The 20416-nt window shown below is 44.1% G+C and overlaps 2 protein-coding genes across 14 annotated transcripts in view; one reads left to right on the plus strand and one right to left on the minus strand.

Annotated features, from left to right (window-relative positions):
• Positions 1 to 7517, plus strand: part of ECHDC1 (ethylmalonyl-CoA decarboxylase 1) — a 44304-nt gene extending 36787 nt beyond the window's left edge. For all 11 annotated transcript variants that reach the window (XM_063329659.1, XM_063329658.1, XM_063329666.1 and 8 more), the window contains one exon: positions 1476 to 7517. In XM_063329659.1, the coding sequence (XP_063185729.1) occupies positions 1476 to 1881 (406 nt within the window). In that variant the 3' untranslated portion in view covers positions 1882 to 7517. The remainder of the gene's footprint in view (positions 1 to 1475) is intronic.
• Positions 7518 to 7632: 115 nt separating this feature from the next.
• On the minus strand, positions 7633 to 19034 carry RNF146 (ring finger protein 146). 3 transcript variants are annotated; one of them, XM_063329655.1, is made up of 3 exons: positions 18902 to 19034; positions 13106 to 13262; positions 7633 to 9403 (listed from the first exon to the last, which is right to left on the minus strand). In XM_063329655.1, the coding sequence occupies exon 3, from the start codon at positions 9400 to 9402 to the stop codon at positions 8344 to 8346; it is 1059 nt and encodes a 352-aa protein (XP_063185725.1). In that variant the 5' UTR covers position 9403; positions 13106 to 13262; positions 18902 to 19034; the 3' UTR covers positions 7633 to 8343. The 3 variants fall into 3 exon arrangements, with proteins under 3 accessions (XP_063185725.1, XP_063185724.1, XP_063185726.1); XM_063329654.1 differs by lacking the exon at positions 18902 to 19034 and adding an exon at positions 18100 to 18522; XM_063329656.1 differs by lacking the exon at positions 13106 to 13262 and having other exon boundaries at positions 18902 to 19029.
• Positions 19035 to 20416: the final 1382 nt, after the last annotated feature.

Genomic DNA, 20416 nt, shown 5'->3' on the forward strand with positions numbered 1-20416 from the left:
CCTGAGCTCCCTGGGATTTGCTGGGTTTGGGAAGCAGTTGCTAGTGTTAGCTAAAAGCCTCTCCTCCCCTGCAATACTCTGCTTTCTTCCTTTTGTCACACAACCTTCCTCCGCTATCTCTACAAAAAGGCTTTCATGCAATCTGGCATGTCAGCTGTTGCCTTTGTGCATTGTGTTGGGTCTGGGATAAAGCGTAAGCTCTTCAGCCCCGGTGCTTTATAGCACAGCATGAATGCTGATGGTGCTCTGGTTAAGAAAAAAGCAACCAAGCAAACTTACAATTAACAATAACTAAGCAGATTTGGGAACAGTGAGTTCCTAGAAGTAGTTGCATTTTTAAAGGTTTTCCTTTTCTTTCCCCTTTTAAAGCTGTTCACCTTGGTATTTTCATTATGGAAAACTGCATTGTTAGGCAACAGGCTTGTGTGTAGATCTTAGTATTACATGATTTATCTTCAGAAAGCCAATTAGTGCTTGAAGTAGAAGCTAATCTACTTCACAAGTGTAATTTACATGCCTTGTCTTATAAACAGCAGCAAACAACCACACTGCAGAACATAGTCTTAAGGAAGAGGAAGTACCGGTCTGTTTCTGTACATCTTTTCTGTATGTTTCTATTTCTAGAGGCTTTTTCCACTAACCTAATGTGTGTCAGTGTGAACACTGTGCAGAGAGAGTACAATCCGCTGCAGCAGAGCTCCTCCAGGGAGGTAGCTTAATCAGCCCTAGGGTGAGTTCTTAAATAAGGGAGGTGGCAGACTGTAGAAAAGAAGCAAAGATGTGAAATCTTTGAACAGAGGAATGTGACTTTACCTTCTGGAGGGGAGCAGTTCTATTACACACTGTAAGGCATAAATAGAAAGCAATTCTATTACGTGTTGGGAGCCATAAGTCAAGCATCCATCCTGACTTCCCTTGCTGTAGTGAGCGGTTAAAAATCAAACTCACGTGGACCCTCTAAAGTATGGAACAAACGAAATACCAGCTATGCTATAATTAAGCACCAGGGTGCTGGCAGAACCTCCCCAGCACAGATCCACGATTCACCCTCTTGGGAAATAACGTTTTGTGCATTAGTTTGCTTGGGTTTTACCCCAAACCCTGTTGCTTCAGGCATGAATTAGCAAGGCAGTTCTGGCACTGTGAATAAGCGTAATGTGCCCTCCATCTTCGCAATTCTGTTTTCAAACACTTTTTAGAACTGATTTCTGGCTACAGGTGTCAGTGTGGGCACTAAGCGTCTTTACTTGTGGCAGCCTACGTCTCTCCTTTTGAGAAGGGCCAAAAGCTGCAGCTAAGGCACGAGGCGATGCAAAAATTAAGATACTGCAGCTCTGGCTGTAATCAGCGTGCTGTCAAGTTGTATCAGCCTTTGGAAGCAGAGGGGAGGAGAAAATAGAAAATTGAGTGCGAGCGAGCTGAATACGGACGTCGATGCACAGATTGACCTCAGCATGTTTGTTCTTCATTGACAGGTTGATGACGCCTGGGAGTGAAATTCGATTTGTCCATAAGCACATGGGTCTGGTGCCAGGCTGGGGAGGAGCTGCCCGGCTGGTGCGGATTGTCGGCAGCGGGGCTGCCCTCCGGCTGCTGAGCGGGGCTGCCAGGGTGGACCCCGAGAGAGCTCTGCGCCTCGGGCTCTCGGAGGAGACGTTGGCGTCTTCAGATGAAACCGGAGCACTAGAAGAAGCCCGCGCCTGGCTGAGCCAGTACACAGAGGGTCCAGCCAGCGTGATTCGGGCTGTGAAAAAGGTGGTGACAGCGGGAAGAGAGCTACCACTGGAAGCTGCCCTAAGGACGGAGAAGGATATTTTCGGAACTGTATGGGGTGGGCCTGCCAATTTACAGGCATTGGTTAGAAGACCAAAACATAAATGACAGTCAATGCATAAGAAATGTTCTTGACCTTTTCGCAAACAAAGCTTTCACTAAAGCAGGTATTAAACGGAATCATTTGAGGACTTGTTCATTTAAACTGGCATTAACATTCCTGTCATTCACGTCAGGCAGACATATTTGGTGTGCAACAACAGAGAAATCCCTGGCAGATTCTTTACTGTCCTAATCACCAACCGAATGGAGATTAGTCAAATTAGTATGTAAAGGTAAATACTGTGCTGAGAATAGAACTATAATTCTTTTGGAATGAGCCTGAAGATTACTTTCTTTGGAGTTTTGTTTTTCTGGCTGGTATGGAAATGAATTGCTTGAAAGATGTGAGGTTTATTTATTTGCAGGTGCATCTAAGGCTGCAAAATATGAGTTCCCCAGCATGAGACCGGTGTCTTTAAGCAGCTTGGAAGGGATGATAACTGATGAGATGATAGTTTTTATTTTTTCATCTTCGGTCAGTTCTTTATATAATTGTTGAGAAAGTATCTAAGGGTACTTCAATTTTAATGATGATTTTTACAGGAGAAACTCTAACTCACTGAGGAGCTTATAGCCCTCGGTCACTGACACCAGTTCAGGTCTTTAAATGCATTTAGGTGTCTCCTTACTGCTTGAGGAACCACCTACTTACACATCTGCACATTCCTGCAGCCTGGACCAGTGCTGCTGAGCACATGGCAGAGCTGCTGACCCGATTCTTTACACAGAATCTAGTTGAAACCTCGAAAGGTTGTGATGTATCGTGCCCCGACATGGGATGTCCTTGACTGACTGGGTGGTCTGAGTACTTCAGCATGCTGGAGAGAACCTGGGTGTGGATTTGTCTATGTCTTACTTCAGAGTATTTTTACCGGTAGGGTGTATTTGGGCTGACCAGAAGATTTGGAACTTGGTCTCCACTTCAAGCCGGTGAAGCTGCAAGTAATTAGATAACTCAATGGGGACAGTTTTTCCCTTTAGAAATTAGAAACTGTCACCAAGTCCCTGCTTTGGCAGATGATTCTTAAAACAAAACATCTGTGAGAGCAAAACCACACAGATGTATCCATAATGGGGATTGAGTGCACCCTCAGTAGGTTTGCAGATGACACCAAACTAGGTGGGAGTGTTGATCTGCTTGAGGGTAGGAAGTCTCTACAGAGGGACCTGGACAGGCTGGATCGATGGGCCAAGGCCAGCTGTATAAGGTTTAATAAGGCCAAGTGCCGGGTCCTGCATTTTGGTCACAACAACCCCATACAGCACTACAGGCTTGGGGAAGAGTGGCTGGAGAGCTGCCTGGCAGAAAAGGACCTGGGTGTGCTGGTGGACGGCCAGTTTAACATGAGCCAGCAGTGTGCCCAGGTGGCCAAGAAGGCCAACAGCATTCTGGCTTGTATCAGGAATACTGTGGCCAGCAGAAGCAGGGAAGTGATCGTGCCTCTGTACTCGGCACTGGTGAGGCCTCATCTCGAGTGCTGTGTTCAGTTCTGGGCCCCTCTGTACAGGAGGGACATTGAAGTGCTGGAGCGTGTCCAGAGGAGAGCTACCAGGCTGGTGAGGGGTCTGGAGACCAAGCCATATGAGGGAGCTGGGCATGTTTAGCTTGGAGAAGAGGAGGCTGAAGGGAGACCTCATTGCCCTCTACAGCTACCTGAAAGGAGGTTGGAGAGAGGTGGGTGTTGGCCTCTTCTCCCAGGTGAATAATGACAGGACCAGAGGAAATGGTCTGAAGTTGCGGCAGGGGAGGTTTAGATTAGATATTAGGAGGAATTACTTTACTGAAGGAGTGGTCAGGCACTGGGACAGCCTGCCCAGGGAGGTGGTTGAGTCACCATCCCTAGAGGTGTTTAAGAAACGCCTAGAGGTGGCACTTCAGGGCATGCTCTAGTGGCAGAGATTGTAGGTTGTTTGGTTGAACTCGATGATTTTACGGGTCCTTTCCAACCGTGAAGATTCTGTGATGACTGAGAGTTTCCTGTACTGTTGGTTAGGATGCGCTTGTCTCTAAATCCAGCAGGGGCTGAGATCTGAGCCCAGGAACGAAGTACTCCAGGGGAGCCTGTTAAGGTGGAACCTGGACTACATGGCATTGACATGCATTCTTGCTCTGATCAGGCATAACTAACTCTAGATACATGCAACAAGCTTCCTTTAGGGAAAAGGAGGCGATTCCTTGGGTGGAAATCCATGTTACCATTTCTACAGTGTGGCAGGATTATGGATTTTTAGACAGCAAGGTAACTGTACATATGTTTGAGGAACTTGGGACAAATCAATGATGGGAATTAGGTCTGGATTGCCTGTTAAGATCCTGTAGCTTTTGAGCAGATGCTGTGCTCTGCTGGGGATGTTTTGCTATATGGCTTTCACGGCGGGGAGTGTGTATAGCCTGAAGCAACCAAAAGAAGTGCTGAAGAAAAGGATATGTTTTGAGCTGGCACCTCAGGGAGGATAAGGAACTTACTCTGCCTCTGCCTTCACACCTGAAGCTACTGCTAGAGGAAGATGTCAAACCTCTCTTAACCTCCCCCCCCCAAAAAAAAAAAAGAAAAGAAGTTCAATTTTTACTTCCAAGTTAAAGAAGAGACAGGAATGGGAACATGGGGAAAGTGTTCTGGTTTGCGCCTCTTTCCCCGCCATGCACCCATTTTTTTTTATCCAGTAGCTCAGCTGCTAGTGCCCTGTGTGGCTATATTCTTTCCCGTGCTCTAAAGGACTTCAAACCCATTACTTCTGAAATATGAATGTTTTAATATAGTCAGGCCGTACTTGACTGTTTAGTAATGAGGCTGTTCTGCTTTTCATGAAGTTCCTCAAGGCTTGTGAGGGATTCCAGACTGCCAACATCACTGAATCTTCAGAGCACGCTCCCGTCCATACTCCTCCAACTTTTTGAAGCAATAGCACATCACGTTGTCGTGAGTCAAAAAGTTAGTGCTTTAAAGGGTAACTGGTTATGTCTTTGCTGTAAGAAGAATAAACTTGCCATTACTAATACTGTGATTATGTTTTTAAAATGGGTATGAAAATTGCTTAGAACGTGAGCAAGCCCCTTGAATCATTTTTGATCTTTCAGGTGCCAGGCTGTAAGGCTCATTAGTGTATTCTCTGCACCGGGTGATAAAAATTTGAAAGGGAGGAAATAGCAGCAAAAAAGCAGAATCTGTTTTACTTGCACGTTTTGAACTAGACCTGTGCTGCCAGTAAGTGAAACTCTGTACCTACATCTATTAGGGGCCTCTTTCTATTTTCATTTGTAGACAATGAGCTTGCTTCTCACTGCAGCAAATGCATTTCCCCAGCCATCCTCTCCAATTTGTATGAAGGGCCAACGTTTGCTTCTAAGAACGGGACAAATAATTAACTAGTCCTGAGTAAGACACTTTCAGAAAAGGTTACAGAAACTCATTTTGTCCTCTGGTCTGTTGGAATCACAAATACACCAAACATAGCTGCAGGAGATTCTGAAGGTAATTGCAGCTGTTTGTTTTGATCAAGGATTTTATGAGCAGCTTAATACCATATTTCCTGGTTTCTCTTCTGTTTTAAAAACAAATACAGTCCTTCGTATGAAAACCAGCCCCACTAAATTACCGTGAGTGCTAGCACGAGAGCTCCAGACTGAGTGAGATGAAATGGAATCCCATTTTACCAATTTCAAACCTAAATGTTTTATTTCATAGAATACATGCTTATCATCTTCAAGTGACAAATATCTGTAACCAGCAGCTGATAAGCATTTATATTTTCTTTACAATTATTTAAGACTACACGCTTCATTTCAGTTTTTTGTTCCCCATCAGAAACGGCCTAAAAAAACCCAAGTGCTAAATGCACAAAATAAATTAGAAACCTGTGTTCAAAATTGATACTCCCAGTCTCCTAATTACATGGAGTGCTAGCTTTTGTATTTCCTAGGGGCTAGGTTTCCTATTATATTGTGAAATACCCATCCTGTTCCCTTGCCTCTGCATAGTGGGACAGCCTGCGTGCTTAATGGGGGTGTGGATTCTGTCCCAAGCGTTTAAAGGGTTGATGCTGGATATCGCTTTTAGCATTACAGATACTTTATCATATTTGCTGCTGACAGAAATATACTTACCAAATGGGCACCCTGGGTAAGCTAGGTGTTCTTTGCTGAATGCTTGATGCACTATGTGATTTTTTTTTTTTTATGATGACATAGAATTCCTGTATCTGTGGTTATCTGTTCTCCTGGAAATGAAGAGATGCGGTAGATTTTATAGGATTTTAATTTGCTTTTTCCTTTCCATTCTGCTCCACTGTGCATTTCTCTAGCTATGCTGTACAAGTTTAAAATCACTTAATGCATGGAGTTCCAGAAAACCACATAATGCAGTGTGGCCCTGGCTTAGCTAAAATTGACACGTCTCCTGCTGAAAGCAATGGTGTAAATACAAGATAGCAATTACTGGTTACTACTTTTTCCTGGCTTGATCGGGGGAGTGCATATGCCACTCTAATGCTTGGCTATTAAGCTCTCACCAACCTTACTTTAACTAATTTTAGTACTTCACAGCTGCAGTCAGGCAGCAGGAGCCAAAGGCAGCATCACAAGTGTTTGGCTGAACAGAGGTCTGCCTCTCTACTTGGCCGTTCTTGACCGAAGGATAATCAATCACTGATAAAATTATTTGTAGACTGTTTGGGCTGAAAGTCCTGAAATTAAGTACATAGCCAGTCAAGTTCTTGCTTCTTACTCTCTTTAACAGTACATACCCTCATATGAAGTAAAATACACGCACATAGCAGAAGCGTTCTTACTGAAGGTTTCTGCAGCACAAAGTCAGGCTTTGATTAAAGCCACTGCGTGCTAACTCAGAACAGAGAAATAGGACAGCTGGCACCTAATAAACAGAAGAAAAAACATTCCATCTTCTTTCCTTCTGAAGTCCGCACTACTGGCTTTGCCCAAGATTAGACACATCAGCCATCATTACAGTAAAAAGAATATTTTAGAAGTTTAACATTTTTAAAACCAGTCTATTTAATTCCCTTCAAACAGTTATATGCCTACAGCACCTTTTGTATGAAGATATGTAGTACTTTCATGTATCAGCTGCTGTCCCTTTCTATTCAGGGAAACATGTATGAAGAATTGGAGTTTAATTAGCTTTATTGTAAAGATTGAGTCCAGAATCAGCTGATGGTGTTTCTCATTTAAAAAAAAAAAAAAAAAAAGTAAACCAAAATAAAACAACTGCCATAGACAGAAAAGACAAGCTGTGCTTTTCAAGATTCTAACCTCTAACACGCAGAAGTCAGTTTGCAGAAGTGGGGGCCGATCCAGGAGATGCATTTCTAATACAAGCACAAAACTACCTTTCCTGTGCTGCCACTACTTTTGCTACGAAGATCAGATAAACAGCAACATAGTCCTTAACATCTGTGTTCTTTGTTATAGGGTCAAGTTTGATAACATTTGCTCTTTTATGTCAACATTTCTGCTGCTAAAATAAGGCTGTGTGTGATACTTCTGCCCACCATAACAGTGAAGCAAGTTATTCAGCTCTTCAGATGAGAAGTGAGCGTTCAGACTGCAACTCATGATTTTTCAGCAGAAAGACATATTCCTGCAGTGCTGTGTTTGAGAGCCAGCCAGCCAGGGATGCAAGAACTTTGAGGTACCACTCAGAGCCAGTCCTCCCTTTTGGCGGCAAACACAGGAAGCTGTTTTATGATAGTTTTCTTTAAAGTTCCTCCAGTGAAGTTCAATTAAACCGGAGACATATCTAAGATTGTTACTGATAAAATGTAGTTTTATTAAATTATAAATTCCGTAACAAAAACGAGACAGATCAAGAAAGACCTCAAAAACAAAACTACAAGGACTAGATGGCAAAGCCAGTGAAAATGCCATGAAGAGTGTAAAGGTAAGAATTTGCAACAAAAGTTAACAGCATTTTTACATTTCCATTGAAGGAAGGTAAATGATTGCTCTTGTCTAGTAAAAACACATTTTAACTCCAAACTCACATCTATTTTCTCACATTAAATTAAGCATCCTGCTCACACCCAACATCTTGCCTGCTCCCACATTGCTTTAGTGTTCTTTTCATACATCAATCCATGCAGAAAGTAGTAAGACACTTAATGCAACAGTCAGATAATGAAGACAATTCAAGTTGTACAGTAGATACACATTGGCCAAAAAGGGATCGAGTATCTCCAAGGGGAAAATGCTACAAAATAAACACAAGACATTTTCAAGAAAACTGGGTATTGCTAAACAGCTTTCAAACCATTAGCAGGACAACCCAGTTTCCTACAGTTAGAGTCTTCCAGCTGAGACATGTTAAGAGACTTAAGTTAAACAGGCCAAAATCTGTTTCTCCCCTTCACCCCACCCTCCCACCAAACACACTGCTAGGTTTGAGTGCAATGCCAACGTGGACAGAAAATTTACAGGTACAGGACTGAGTTTTTATTCGCATGGCTCTAGATTTAAACTTCAGTGACTGTGCACTGTCCATCTGGCCTTCTAGATCTTACGCTTGTGTTGACCACCCCGCCCCCTGCCACTGGTCTATCTGCTCCTGACTGGCTCGCATTCGCGTTCAAGTGTCTCTGCTGGACAGAGGACGGGCGTTGCTGAAGGTGGGCAGACACATCCTCGCTATCGCTGCTAGCATCCGATTCGGTCTCCTCCACAGAGGTGTCAGGGGCTGGCACCCTACCAGAAGATGATGATTCGTGGTCTTCTTCTCCCTCTCCCCTATGACTCCTTTCAGCCATACTGTCTGCATTTATTTGTAAGTGGGCAAAAGAGTTCTCGAGAGAATTGCTTGCATCAGGTGATGGCGTTGAAGGACTCACCAGCTGACCATCTAGTGAGGGCAGGGGCCTAGCAGAAATGGATGCTAGCGCCTGCACAGCTGCGGCCCCCGGAGCGGGCGTGCTGTCTGCGCCGTCAGCGGAGCTCTCTCTTGCCAGGTTGACAGTGTTAGCGTCACAGTCCAACCTCAGCCCAGCCACTCCCTTCTTTGGTATATCTATTATGTCCCGTTTTATTTTTCTGCGGCGTCCGTGCTCATTTCTCCTATACTGAACCATATTTTCAAGATCTGCTACGTACAAAAACCCAGCGATTAGCATTTCAGTGCTCTTTTTACCCTTGGAAAAGGCATCTTCCAGCTCTCTGCTGGTACGTTCATCATACTGCCACCAACCATTTCTACCTTCGTAGTACCAGGCATATTCTCCATTGCCTCTGCTTGCCGCTTTGAGTTCTTCTGGTGACAATAAGGTTGGCTTGTCAAGAAAATCCTCTGGAATCTCCTGCCGGCAGAGTGCACATCGTTTCCCAAGCCAAGAAGCTCCCTTCACACACAGATAGCAGAAAACGTGTTTACAAGGCAGACTTACTGGATGGACACACGTTTGCAGACAGATAGCACATTCGGGGACTGTCAGGGAAGGTGCTGCGTTAGCACACGACTCATTTGTCTTCCTGTTTGTGGGAAGCATGTTGATCGAATGATCTATTTCGCCACAGCCAGCCATCCTGCAGAGGATCAAAGATAGATTTAAATCAGTTTATTGCATCAACCTAAACCAGCACCTTACATGACCTTTGACCTCAACATCCACAGAATGAGATGCTTACCCTAAATTAAGGTAAGGTATCATTTTCGAAGCTCAGCTAAAAGAAACTGACAGGTTAACATTCTGCTTCCTGAGCTGACAGACTAAATTGAGTACTGGGAGAATTTCTTTTGCTAATCACCAATCTTTATCTGTTTCATTTTCATGCCAAGTTAGAAAACAAATTTTGGAATTTCCTCTGTTCTCTCTGAAGTAAGTGCTGGTTAATGAACCTCCAGCCAGCCAGTTACTGTGGAGCCTCCTCAGGAAATTTAAAGAAGCTACAATTCTTTCCTCAAGAGGTGATCTAGCTGCAAACATTGACCTTAAAAAAGTCTCTCTTCACGGTATTGGTGATCATCCATTTGATTAAGGGATTGCCTGAACAGTACCTCAGGCTACGTTTCCACAGTGGAAAACACGTCTGGCAGCAGCACCCAGCTGAAGTATTCCCCCACTCGGTTTCTTAGTCCCTATGCACCACTGAACACCATCCCTCAGACTGGGCTCACAACAACCACAGTGCTGCAGAAAGAACCAGATTTGAAAACTAAGGTGGCTTTTTCAAAAGTTACCCTGTATTTCTTTTTCCTAACGACCAAGTGATATAGCTGAGTGCATCTCAAAAGCAATCGTTGCAGCCCAGCAGAAGGAGCAGTATATCACAGAAGACACACAACCAGGATTTGATTGGTTTGTGAAGTCACTGCCTCTGCCTTCTCTGGCCATATCTTATCTCTGTCATTAAAAATGATTTTTGTAGCAACTGTAAGAGAGCAGGGAATGCAAAACTGTGTCAATTTAGCATTGCATAGGATTTCAGTAGTTGAAAAATTCTAGCCTAAATATGCAAATGCCTTGTCAACTACATTTTTGCCATGGCAATCTTCCACAGTCTGTTTCATGGTAATTTCCCTTTTATGTTCTTATTTATTAGCAATCAAAACCAAACACCAGATATCAAATGAGGGAGAAGAATGGGCTTTGGGGGATGGGATCTAAAAAGGTGCCTTTTTCATTCAAATCCCCAAGGAACTTTGAGGCATAGGACTAATATTCAGCAAAACAGCCTTTCAGTGAAACTAGTCTTTGTTGTACAAGCAGCTAGGAATAGTTAATGCAAAACTATCACAGGCATGTGGGCCAAAAGGGACCTTTAGAGGTCATGTAGTCCCATCTCCTGCTCCTCATGGCACTACCACCACTAGACCAGATCAGCTGTACTTTTGTCTAGCTGAGTTTTTTTGAAACCTGCAACGATGGAGATACCACAACCTCCCAACCTCCCCAGACAGCCTGTTCTAGTGTTAGAGACATTTCCAGCAGACTGCGTTACCTCAGGAGAAAATGCCTAGTGCTGCTGTAAAAGCCTTCACCACTTTAAACATCTTATGAATACATGCTGGGATTAAAAAAACAAAACAAAACAAAAAGATTTAGGCTTTAGTATCTGTATTTAGCTTCACAGTAACATATAAGTGCTATTTACTTAAAAATGTATTTCTGTATGCTGTCTGTTCCCTTCTATCACTGTAATTTCCTCTTGGAAGACCAATGCCTCTTTAATCCCATTTTTTTTTTATCAGATCATTCTTTTAAAAGCTCTATAGCTCAAATATTTTTTCCTAAAGTAGCACATAATTGTATCTACCTATGTTTCAGTTTCGTATCTGAATTTCTTTCTCTGAGATTAAAGACAAATCTGCATACCACTTCTTAAATCAGCATGCCAGATAGAGACACAGCATTACCTACCACCAGATAACTGTCTTTTTACTGTACAGTACACATCTATCTGGGAGATCCATGCTAACATTGTTGTGAACAAGTTGATTTCTGGGAGTCTCACTCTTGAGTTTATATTTTGCAACAGATTTTCACACCAAAACTAGGGGTTTAGAGTGAGAAACTCATTAGAAAAAAGGGGGGAAGAAAAGCTATTGAGACTTCAGAATACCCACAAATACAACCCAACCAGTATCTCACAACAGAAGAGCTGAAAGAGAAATCCATGTATTGATTAATGTGCGCTAACCATGGCTGAAGTAAAGGATCTGAATTTTCAAGTGCTCCCACCCACAATGAGATACTATTGTGCAAAAAGGCATGGCAGTAGAGATTTTTACTTCCATGCTACAGTTTTACAAAAGGCTCCTTCTTCCTGAATACACTTTATAAGGTTATACTTTTCAGAGTCAAAGATTAAAACAACATGTAGATAAGTAACTTCTATACAAGTCACGTATCATAATTAAGATTTTGGAGGAGATTAAAATGCAATGCTGTGATTAAAAATGCAATGCATTTTGACATATCAAATTCCGATACCATGAGCTAACTTATTCATAACCTAAAAGCAGAGTGAAAGTTCTCACCTGTTCACCAAAAGCACAAAAATGCAAACAGCTGAACTGTGCTCAATAGGTCACCCATCAATGTGAGGGTTCTTTGACTCTTACTATATCAAGACAATAATGCAGGATATGAAAAGAAAGGAGCAAATGCCTTATCTTTAAATTCCTATGTGATTTTTAATGCTCAGAGGAAAATGTGATGTGTAAAATGAATACAGCTGGAGGAATAAACCCTTATCTCTAAGCAAGCGCTACCCAGCAACATAAAACTCTTAAAAGATAAGCACAACTGCACTTGCATGTGCTCAGAATGCAGGACAATTATGCACTTCAAGATTCGTATCAACTAAACTGAGGCTGTCTCACTTTTTATTTTTAAAGGAAGATCCTAATTAATCCTTTTTTGTTTACCTTTTTAAGTATCAAATCTAGGTCGTAGAGAGTATTTATAAGCTGGTATGAGAACGTACATGTAGATTCTTATTGAAAAAGTAATCCTTCAGAAAGGAGGAAAGACATCTAGGACTGCTATTCTGCTACATTATGGCTGTGGAAGCACTTCCATTGCAACTTCATGGTATTAAGAACTAAACAAAACTGACTGCAGAATATTTTTCCTGAAGTTAAGAGTAATATTTCATAACAACGTTTAATCAAAACAGACTTCATATTAGAACTGTTATCAAACAGTAAAGCTCTGGGTTTTGGAGGGTTGGGTTCCCTTAATTCACTTATGGCAACAGGGAAAATTACATTCTTGAATAGGGAGACTAAAAATTAATCAAACTGAAAGACAAGTTCTAAAAATTATTTTATCTGAAGTAGTTAGATCCTCAGTTCATGTATAAATAAGGGAAAAATAAGCATCTGAACACTGCATTTTAACATAAATACGGCCTAAAGCCAACCTAGAAGCAGCTAGTCCAAAATCTTGTCAGATCCCACCTCTCTATTATCCTTTTGTGGGTTTGTTTTTTTTTGTTGTTGTTGTTTTTGTTTTTTTAATACTAAAACATATTTAATTTGTAAGCTTAGGATGCACAGCCTAGAGCACCTTCATCAACACACCAAGTATGGAAGAGGTGATGTACAAAATCTATATGAAAAAGCCCTGGGCCTTCTAGGACTCTACTCAAGGAAAAGTAAATTCCCACAAAAGCACCTCAAAACTGAGTAGTTTTTCAAACTCCAGGTCAAATTCTAGCTGCAACTAAGCAGTCTGTCAAGGAGATGACATGTATAAGTCCATTAACAAAACAAGAGCTTACTTTTTCTGAATAATTCCTACTGGAGCATGCCACAAGACTAAAATGTCCTCTCTTCAGATGTCTCCAGCTAGGATGGCAGGTCCTCTTTCCCAAGGCTGGCTCATTCCTTACTTGTCCTGCCCAATGGTACGCTACGGTGTTTCAGCTTCTCTGCAAACTAATGGAAAGCAAATAATATCACCATTACAATGTTGTAGTACAGAGGTATGAGCAAGCAAAATACAATGCCACGGTCCTGTTAGAGACAAGACATTACTATGCTTTCATTGACCTGATTTTCACAAAAAATATCATCAGAATTCTGTTTTATTTTTTTGCAATAATCAATTTTAGCCCACAGCTTTGATGTTAATTATTTTGATGTCTGACTTAAGCAAAGTATCTTTTTCTAAAGTATTACAAAAGGCAATTATCTTTAACTATAAGTTAATGGCTCATTTCCATAAAGTGACCACGTACACAAAAGGAGAAACCAAAATTAGGAGCACGTTATGCATATGCAAATTTAACCTCTAATAAATGACTCCTTATATTCAGAGAGTTTAAAAAGCCACAACACCTTCCTAAACCTGTTTATAAAACCATCCATATCATATCATTCCAAAGGACTACCTGGGCTTGTATCTTGTCTCTTAACAGGGGCTAGTGTCAGATGTTTGAGGAGAAAACAGTGCATGCAAACAGCTGATTTCCCTTAGGTCCTCTCCATATTTCAAGCAGTCTGTAGCTCAGAGCCTTGCATCCTTGTCCCCTTTTTCAGAGTCCACATGCATTCATTTCATGAATGAACCTCAGAACCCTTCAGCACATTTTTTTCTTAATGAGTCTACATATGTATGTCCTCATACTAGCTTATAAACAAACTCTATGACCTAGATTTGATGCTTAACAAGGTAAACAAAAAAAGGATTAATTAGGATCTTCCTTTATTTCTTGAGAAAGTGCTGTGAGGTTCATTCATGTAATGAATGCGTGTGGTCTCTGAAAAAGGGGACAAAGACACAACTCAGCCTCCACACCTCTGAGGTAATATACCTCTCTCCAGGCTAGCAGGTAATGTCAGTCACAATACATTTTATGTATGTCACCAACCAGAATCTGAGCTAAGGCATTTCACAAATACATAATAATCACTGGAAACCAGTGAGTGTCTAACAAATACCTAAATAACTCTACCACAGGGAAGCAGGAATCTGCAAACTCAGAGAAGGCAGGAGGACCATCAAGATTTCACTGTTGCATCCTCACACCCTAACCAGGAAGGTCTTGGCCTAAAATAGTCACCCTTAGTTACAGAAAGTAGTTGGGAATCCTCTGTAAAAAGACTGATGAGCCATAGGGTTATATCTTCTTTCTGGGCTGTAGCTTTCAAGATGATTTTTAAGCATTTTGAACCACAATTTCCAGTTGCTGCAAAATACAGGAATGATCTGATGCAGACCCAAGAATGTCACATCTCGGATTTCAATTTGCTCAAGGAAAGAATCATTTCAGTATAAATACAGTGCAGATCAGACATGTACAGAGTCGAGTAAAGTCAAGGAGTGGTAAGTCCCTTGAAAGAACATGGAGCACTTAGTATTATAGTATTCTGTGTTACAGTCCTTCATCAAAGGATTGAACATTTATCATTAATAACATCAGAGTGAAACGTTCAGAGAACTTCAGTATAAGACACATTACTCAACTATGTTATTTTCTTTATAGCTGAGCTCCAAGTAACATTCTGTGCAGCTATTTTTAGAAAGAGCTCCTGAGGAAAAATGCGAAAATTAACAAGCCTATCCACACCTTTTCTCCCCTCATGGTTCTAGCAGCTTCCCCTTTCTTCACACATCAATCTCAAACCAAGAGCTGCAATTGCATTAAAATTTTGGCTCTACTAATCCACTCAGACAAGATACTATGTTTGCTACGATCAAAGGGACAGTTGCAACACGCTTGATGCTGTGGGTGTGGTGTTCAGGTCTTCATCTTAGGAGCTGGCTTTCTGTTACTTCTGTAGGTAGCACTGAAGCCTTTTATCTACTACCTCTCGCAATCCACTATTAGAGGTGGCACATCATAAACCCAGATCTTACGTGGAGATGGGAGAAAAAGGTTGGGTCAGTTCTGACAGATTTCTTAGGAAATAAAAAAATATATGCACGTATCCAAGGTATGTAATTATACCTAGAAGAATCCAATTAGGGCATAATTATAGGATTATGGTAAGGCAACTTTCTAATTGCTGCATAGCTTTTAAAAAGAACTAGTTCACAAACTGACTTCATGTAACCTCTATATTTCATGACATTGTTATTTATTTAATAAGCCAGTCTTGAAAATCTTACTAAACGGGATAAAAGACACTTGTGGTAACTTACACACACACCCTTTCCTGGATGATGATGACTCCTTTAAAGTCAAGTGGGTAAGGGCCATGTTCTAAACTTAGCAATTAATCTTCTATGCTAGCAAAGCACATAGTATGAGGAGTTACGCTATCTGCAGTAACCTGCAAGAATCCCTTCCTTCTGCACACTCATTAAATCCATGCATCCTATCACACACTGATTTTGAGACTTTCATTCAAGGTGCAACAGATAAAAGGACAACCCCACTGACCAGGAAAAAGAATTTAAACTGGGCAAAATCCCCGCCCAAACTGAGGCTCAGCCACCATTTAACCGCTCTCTCTGTCCCCTTGAAAGTCTCTCAGGATGCTGGCTGGGAGAAGTCACATCTGCTTCTTCCACCCAACTTTAAGACACTGACGTAGTGGACTTCCTACCAGACCGACCTCCCAAAAATGATTTCAAGTTCTCCTTAAGAAAAATTTCAAGCTTTTACTAGACCAAGATGGAATGAAATAATTTCTTGTTCCCAGTGGATTCCCAGCAAACTATCAGACCAAACACAATTTTTTCCACTTTTCCACTTCTTTGGAGAAGACAGTAACTTACATATTTAAGAAGCCAGCTCTAGATGTCGATGAAGTGTTACCTACATTCTTAAGAAGTCTTTTCTGTAACTAAAAGCTTAGCTTTTTTAAAACAAACAAGCATAAATCATTGATAAATTCAACTAACACCAGCTCCTAACCAAACCAGCCAAAGACTATTATTTGAGTCCTACCCCAAATGACACATGATCTCACAAATTCTGCAGCTCTGTACACATTACTCTAAAATATCTATCACAAATTCACCACTCCCCCCCTCCCCGCCATAGGTTGAAAACTCAACCGCTACAGCATTACTTCAAAAGAGTAAATATTCTTCTGTAATTAAATACTTGGGATTTTTCCATCAAGCTCCCTAACTCGTAGCTCAGTTATTGGGGGAGGGGGGAGGAGGGGAAAAAGCATCACAGATTTCTGCCCTTCCCTACAAGCCACCACAAACCAAACGCTGTGGGAAAAAAGAAGGAAGGTGGCTGGCTTTTTAAATAGGAAAAATCACTCTCCTGTCTGAAGGTCCGCTACTGTCAGTATAGTATTGGCTCAAGGTACTGAGCCTATTGGGTATTTTTTTAAACTGTCCCTGGCACTGGATAGCACAACAGATAAATAACCTCACTGTTTCCTGTTACCTACTTTTCTGTATCTGTTCCTTAAATTTAGAATATCTTCAGGAATTGCCAAATGCAATGAGGCTTCAAGTTGCCTGTCATTCCTTATCCTTTGCTATTGCACATTTATAAAAAAAACGAACCCGTATATGTACATTTGGAACTGAAGCACAGAAAAACAGTCGAGTACAGAACAGTCAACCATTTCAGTATTGAACTGCTACATATTAATTCAAAATGAGGTTCTTCTCCTGTGCTACAACTGGAGCGCTGAATTTGAATTTTGAGCATACATCCCATTTCAATTTATTTAACAGAGCAAAATGTTAGTTTTTCACACAAATAAAATGATATTGTGTGGAAAATGAAGCAGAAACTGGTTCATCTGAAGTTATCAATGTTAGAAACAGAAAGTAAGTACAGGAACATCTCTTCATATATATATAGACTTGATTAGCATGCACAGAAGAGAGGAAAAAAAAAATATCGATTTCAACAAAAAGACTTTTCCCCCACCAATTCCAGCAGTCTGCTCTTCAATAGCCTTTAAAAATACTGCACTTCCAGCTCTCTAAATAAACGACAGTTCAATTAGATCTAAATTGATGCAGTATATTTTGAAGGAAACAAGAAGAACAGAACTTTTCCTTTCACTCAGTACAGATTCTGCATTATAGCAATTGAAACAATTGGTACTTTGATTCGCTTGGAAAGAAACCACGGTATTAACCACACAAGACTATAAAGCACGTTCTTGCAAACATTCAATATTTAAGATTCACTCAAAATGACCAAATCAATATTCAGATTTCACTGTGTCTTCAATACTATTACAAACTGTAATTTTTGGTAGTGCATTTTTAGAGATGCTTTAAGAACTATTTTTAAATAGCCCGCTGTCCGCAGGCAGCAGCTAACAAAGTCACAGGACCGTATTTTTAGCGTTACAATCTGACAAAAGCAGAGCTCTACTCCCTGTAATTACTGAGTGTATGCTCGCATACTACACCTCCAGTAACAAAACCTACAGCATTTCTAGTTTATATCACTGAAAATTTATACTAGGATTTTAAACCCCCACACCTTTATTTGGTTTTAACTATTTCACCATTCTGATTATCGGTTTGTTGCTGGTTGGGTTTTTTTGTATGAAAAACTCGTATTTACTAAATACTTTGTAATAATTTTTCAGTGGTGGCAATATGTACTGCACCAAAAGCTGGACCTATTTCTGTGTCCCATTTTACCGTGCTGAAGGGACACAATCCCAACACTTGAGCCGAAGCCACTGAGCACAAAGAAACACAAGCACTTCCATGAAAAAAAACCAAACAAAAACCAAACAACACCAAAAACCACCAGTTACTTCTTTTTACGTGCTTTGCTCTGCGCTCCCGTGCCTGCCTGTAGGACTGCCCTGCCAGGCTGACACCGCTCCTTACCAGCCACCAAAGTGACATTTTGAAAGGCAAGTGACAACCCGCAGGGACTCCTTTTGAAGCATCTCAGCACACCGGTGCGAGAACCACGTCTCCTCGGGGGACTCCGCCACGCGTGACGAGGCCACAGCGAACGCTCCTGACCTATTTCACCACACAACGCAACGAAACCCGGAGATGCGGGCCCCGGCCCGCCGCACCGCCCGCACCCTCCTTCCGCACGGGACGCCGCCTCTCTCGGAGGCGAAGCCCCGCCGGCAGCAGGAGGGACCCCGGCCCGGCCGAGGGGACCCGGCGGGGACGGGCAGGCTCGCCCCGGAGCCCGGTCCCGGCTCTCCCCTCCCAGCACGGCGGGGGCGGGGGCCGGGCCTGCCCGCTGGGGCAGCGGGGCGGCCGGCAGCGCCCTGCGCCGCCGCGGCCCCGACACCGTCACGTGACCCCGCGGGCGGGGCGGCGGTGGGTGATTCCCCCCAGCCGCCGCCGCCGCCGCCAAAACAATAACGGGCACCCGGCCGTCCGCTGGGCCTGCCGCCCCTCAGCGCGGCCGAGGCGCCGCGGCAGGACTGCTCCGCGCCCCGCCGCTCGCCGGCCTTTTGTTCTGGGCACCCACCCGCACGGTGAGGCCTCCGCTCCCCACCGCCGCCACAGCCGGCGGAGGAGGAGGAGGAGGGGGGGGGCAGCCTCGGGCGGCGGCGGAAGAGGGGCGCTGCTGGAGCGACCGTTGGTGGCGGCCTCCTCTTCCTCCTCCTACCATCCCCTTTCCTCCCCGGCGGCGCCGCCATAGTCCCCGCCGCTCAGCACTCACCCGCCGGACCGGCCGGCTCGCGCCGCTCCGCCCGCACCTGCCGCCTCCTTCGGCCCCGCCGCCGGGACAGCGGGACGCGCCGACGTCACGCGCGGGACGGAACGTTTGGGGCGGGGGGGGGCCGAACGCGCCACTGTGACGCGGCGGAGGGGGTGGGGTGAGTTCACCGCGGGGAGGGCCGCGCGCGCGCGGGTGTGACGCCGCTGCGTGACGTCGCCTCGCGCCGTCCCGTCCTCGCGGCGGCGCCGCCGCTGCCGCCATGGCGCCGGGGACTGCAGTGCCTAGGCTAGCGGGGAGGGGGCGGCTCCCGGGCGGCTGCGGCCCCTCCGAGCAGCCCGTGGTGGTGGGGCCGGCGAGGTGCTTGGGACTGGGGGGAGCACCGCGCCCGGCCCGGCCCGGCCTTCCCGGGGCCCCTGCTCAGGTAGAAGCCCCCTCCCTCGGAGAGCAAAGGTGTGGAAGGGTGGGAGCCCCTCAGCACAGGAAAGACATGGACCTGTTGGAGCAAGTCCAGCGGAGGGCCACGAAAATGATCAGCGGGCTGGAGCACCTCTCCTATGAGGACAGGCTGAGAGAGTTGGGGTTGCTCAGCCTGGAGAAGAAAAGGCTCCGGGGAGACCTTATTGCAGCCTTCAGTACCTAAAGGGGGCCTACAGGAAGGATGGGGAGGGACTTTTTACAAGGGCAGGTAGTGATAGGATGAGGGGTAATGACTTCAAACTGGAAGAGGGTAGACTTAGATATCGGGAAGAAATTTATCACAATGAGGGTGCTGAGGCACTGGAGCAGGTTGCCCGGAGAGGTGGTAGATGCCCCATCCCTGGAAGTGTTCAAGGCCAGGCTGGATGGGGCTTTGAGCAGCCTGGTCTAGTGGGAGGTGTCCCTGCCCATGGCAGGGAATTTGTAACTAGATGATCTTTAGGGTCCCTTCCAACGTAGACCACTCTATGGGTCTATGATTTCCTGGAGCTTTCTGCATAGAAAGTAGACGGGCATGCTTCCTTGAGGTTTGTCAATTGTCATGGCATTGGTGACCCAGGCAGGTGACAGGGCTGGGGGAAAATGAACTGGCACAGCTCCATTACGCTTGATTGAAGGCGGATTGCAGGTGTAACTGCCCACCGATGAGCCCAGAGAGTAGAACCAGCAGGAGACAAGAAGGGTTGCCGGCCTTTCCAGGAGCACATCTTGTGGCTCATTTGCTGGAAGATTTTAACGGCGTGGCAGCCTGGCAAAGTCACTGCTCCAACTTAACCAGGCCAGTGACTTGTGCCACTGTATGCTGCCCAGCTGTGTTTGGGTGGCTGGTGGAGGGCTGGTTGCTTCAGTGGCCTCCCACAGGTGGAGACGGACCTGGGCACGACCCAGGTGTAGCTGCAGGGGCTCGTACTGTCCCAAAGCTGATCTACTCTCTTTGAGATGGGGTGCGGGGAGGAGGCTTGTGTTGCCCGCTGTTGTCAGAAACAATTGAAAAGTCTGCTGTATTAATTCTTGAATAAACCAGGGTGGGAAACAATA

This window comes from Chroicocephalus ridibundus, chromosome 3, assembly GCF_963924245.1.
Source record: "Chroicocephalus ridibundus chromosome 3, bChrRid1.1, whole genome shotgun sequence".
NCBI classification, from domain to species: domain Eukaryota; kingdom Metazoa; phylum Chordata; class Aves; order Charadriiformes; family Laridae; genus Chroicocephalus; species Chroicocephalus ridibundus.

Coding starts and splice junctions, on each gene's coding strand:
- RNF146 (XM_063329655.1), bottom strand. CDS start 9,402: ATGGCTGGCTGTGGCGAAATAGATCATTCGATCAACATGCTTCCCACA.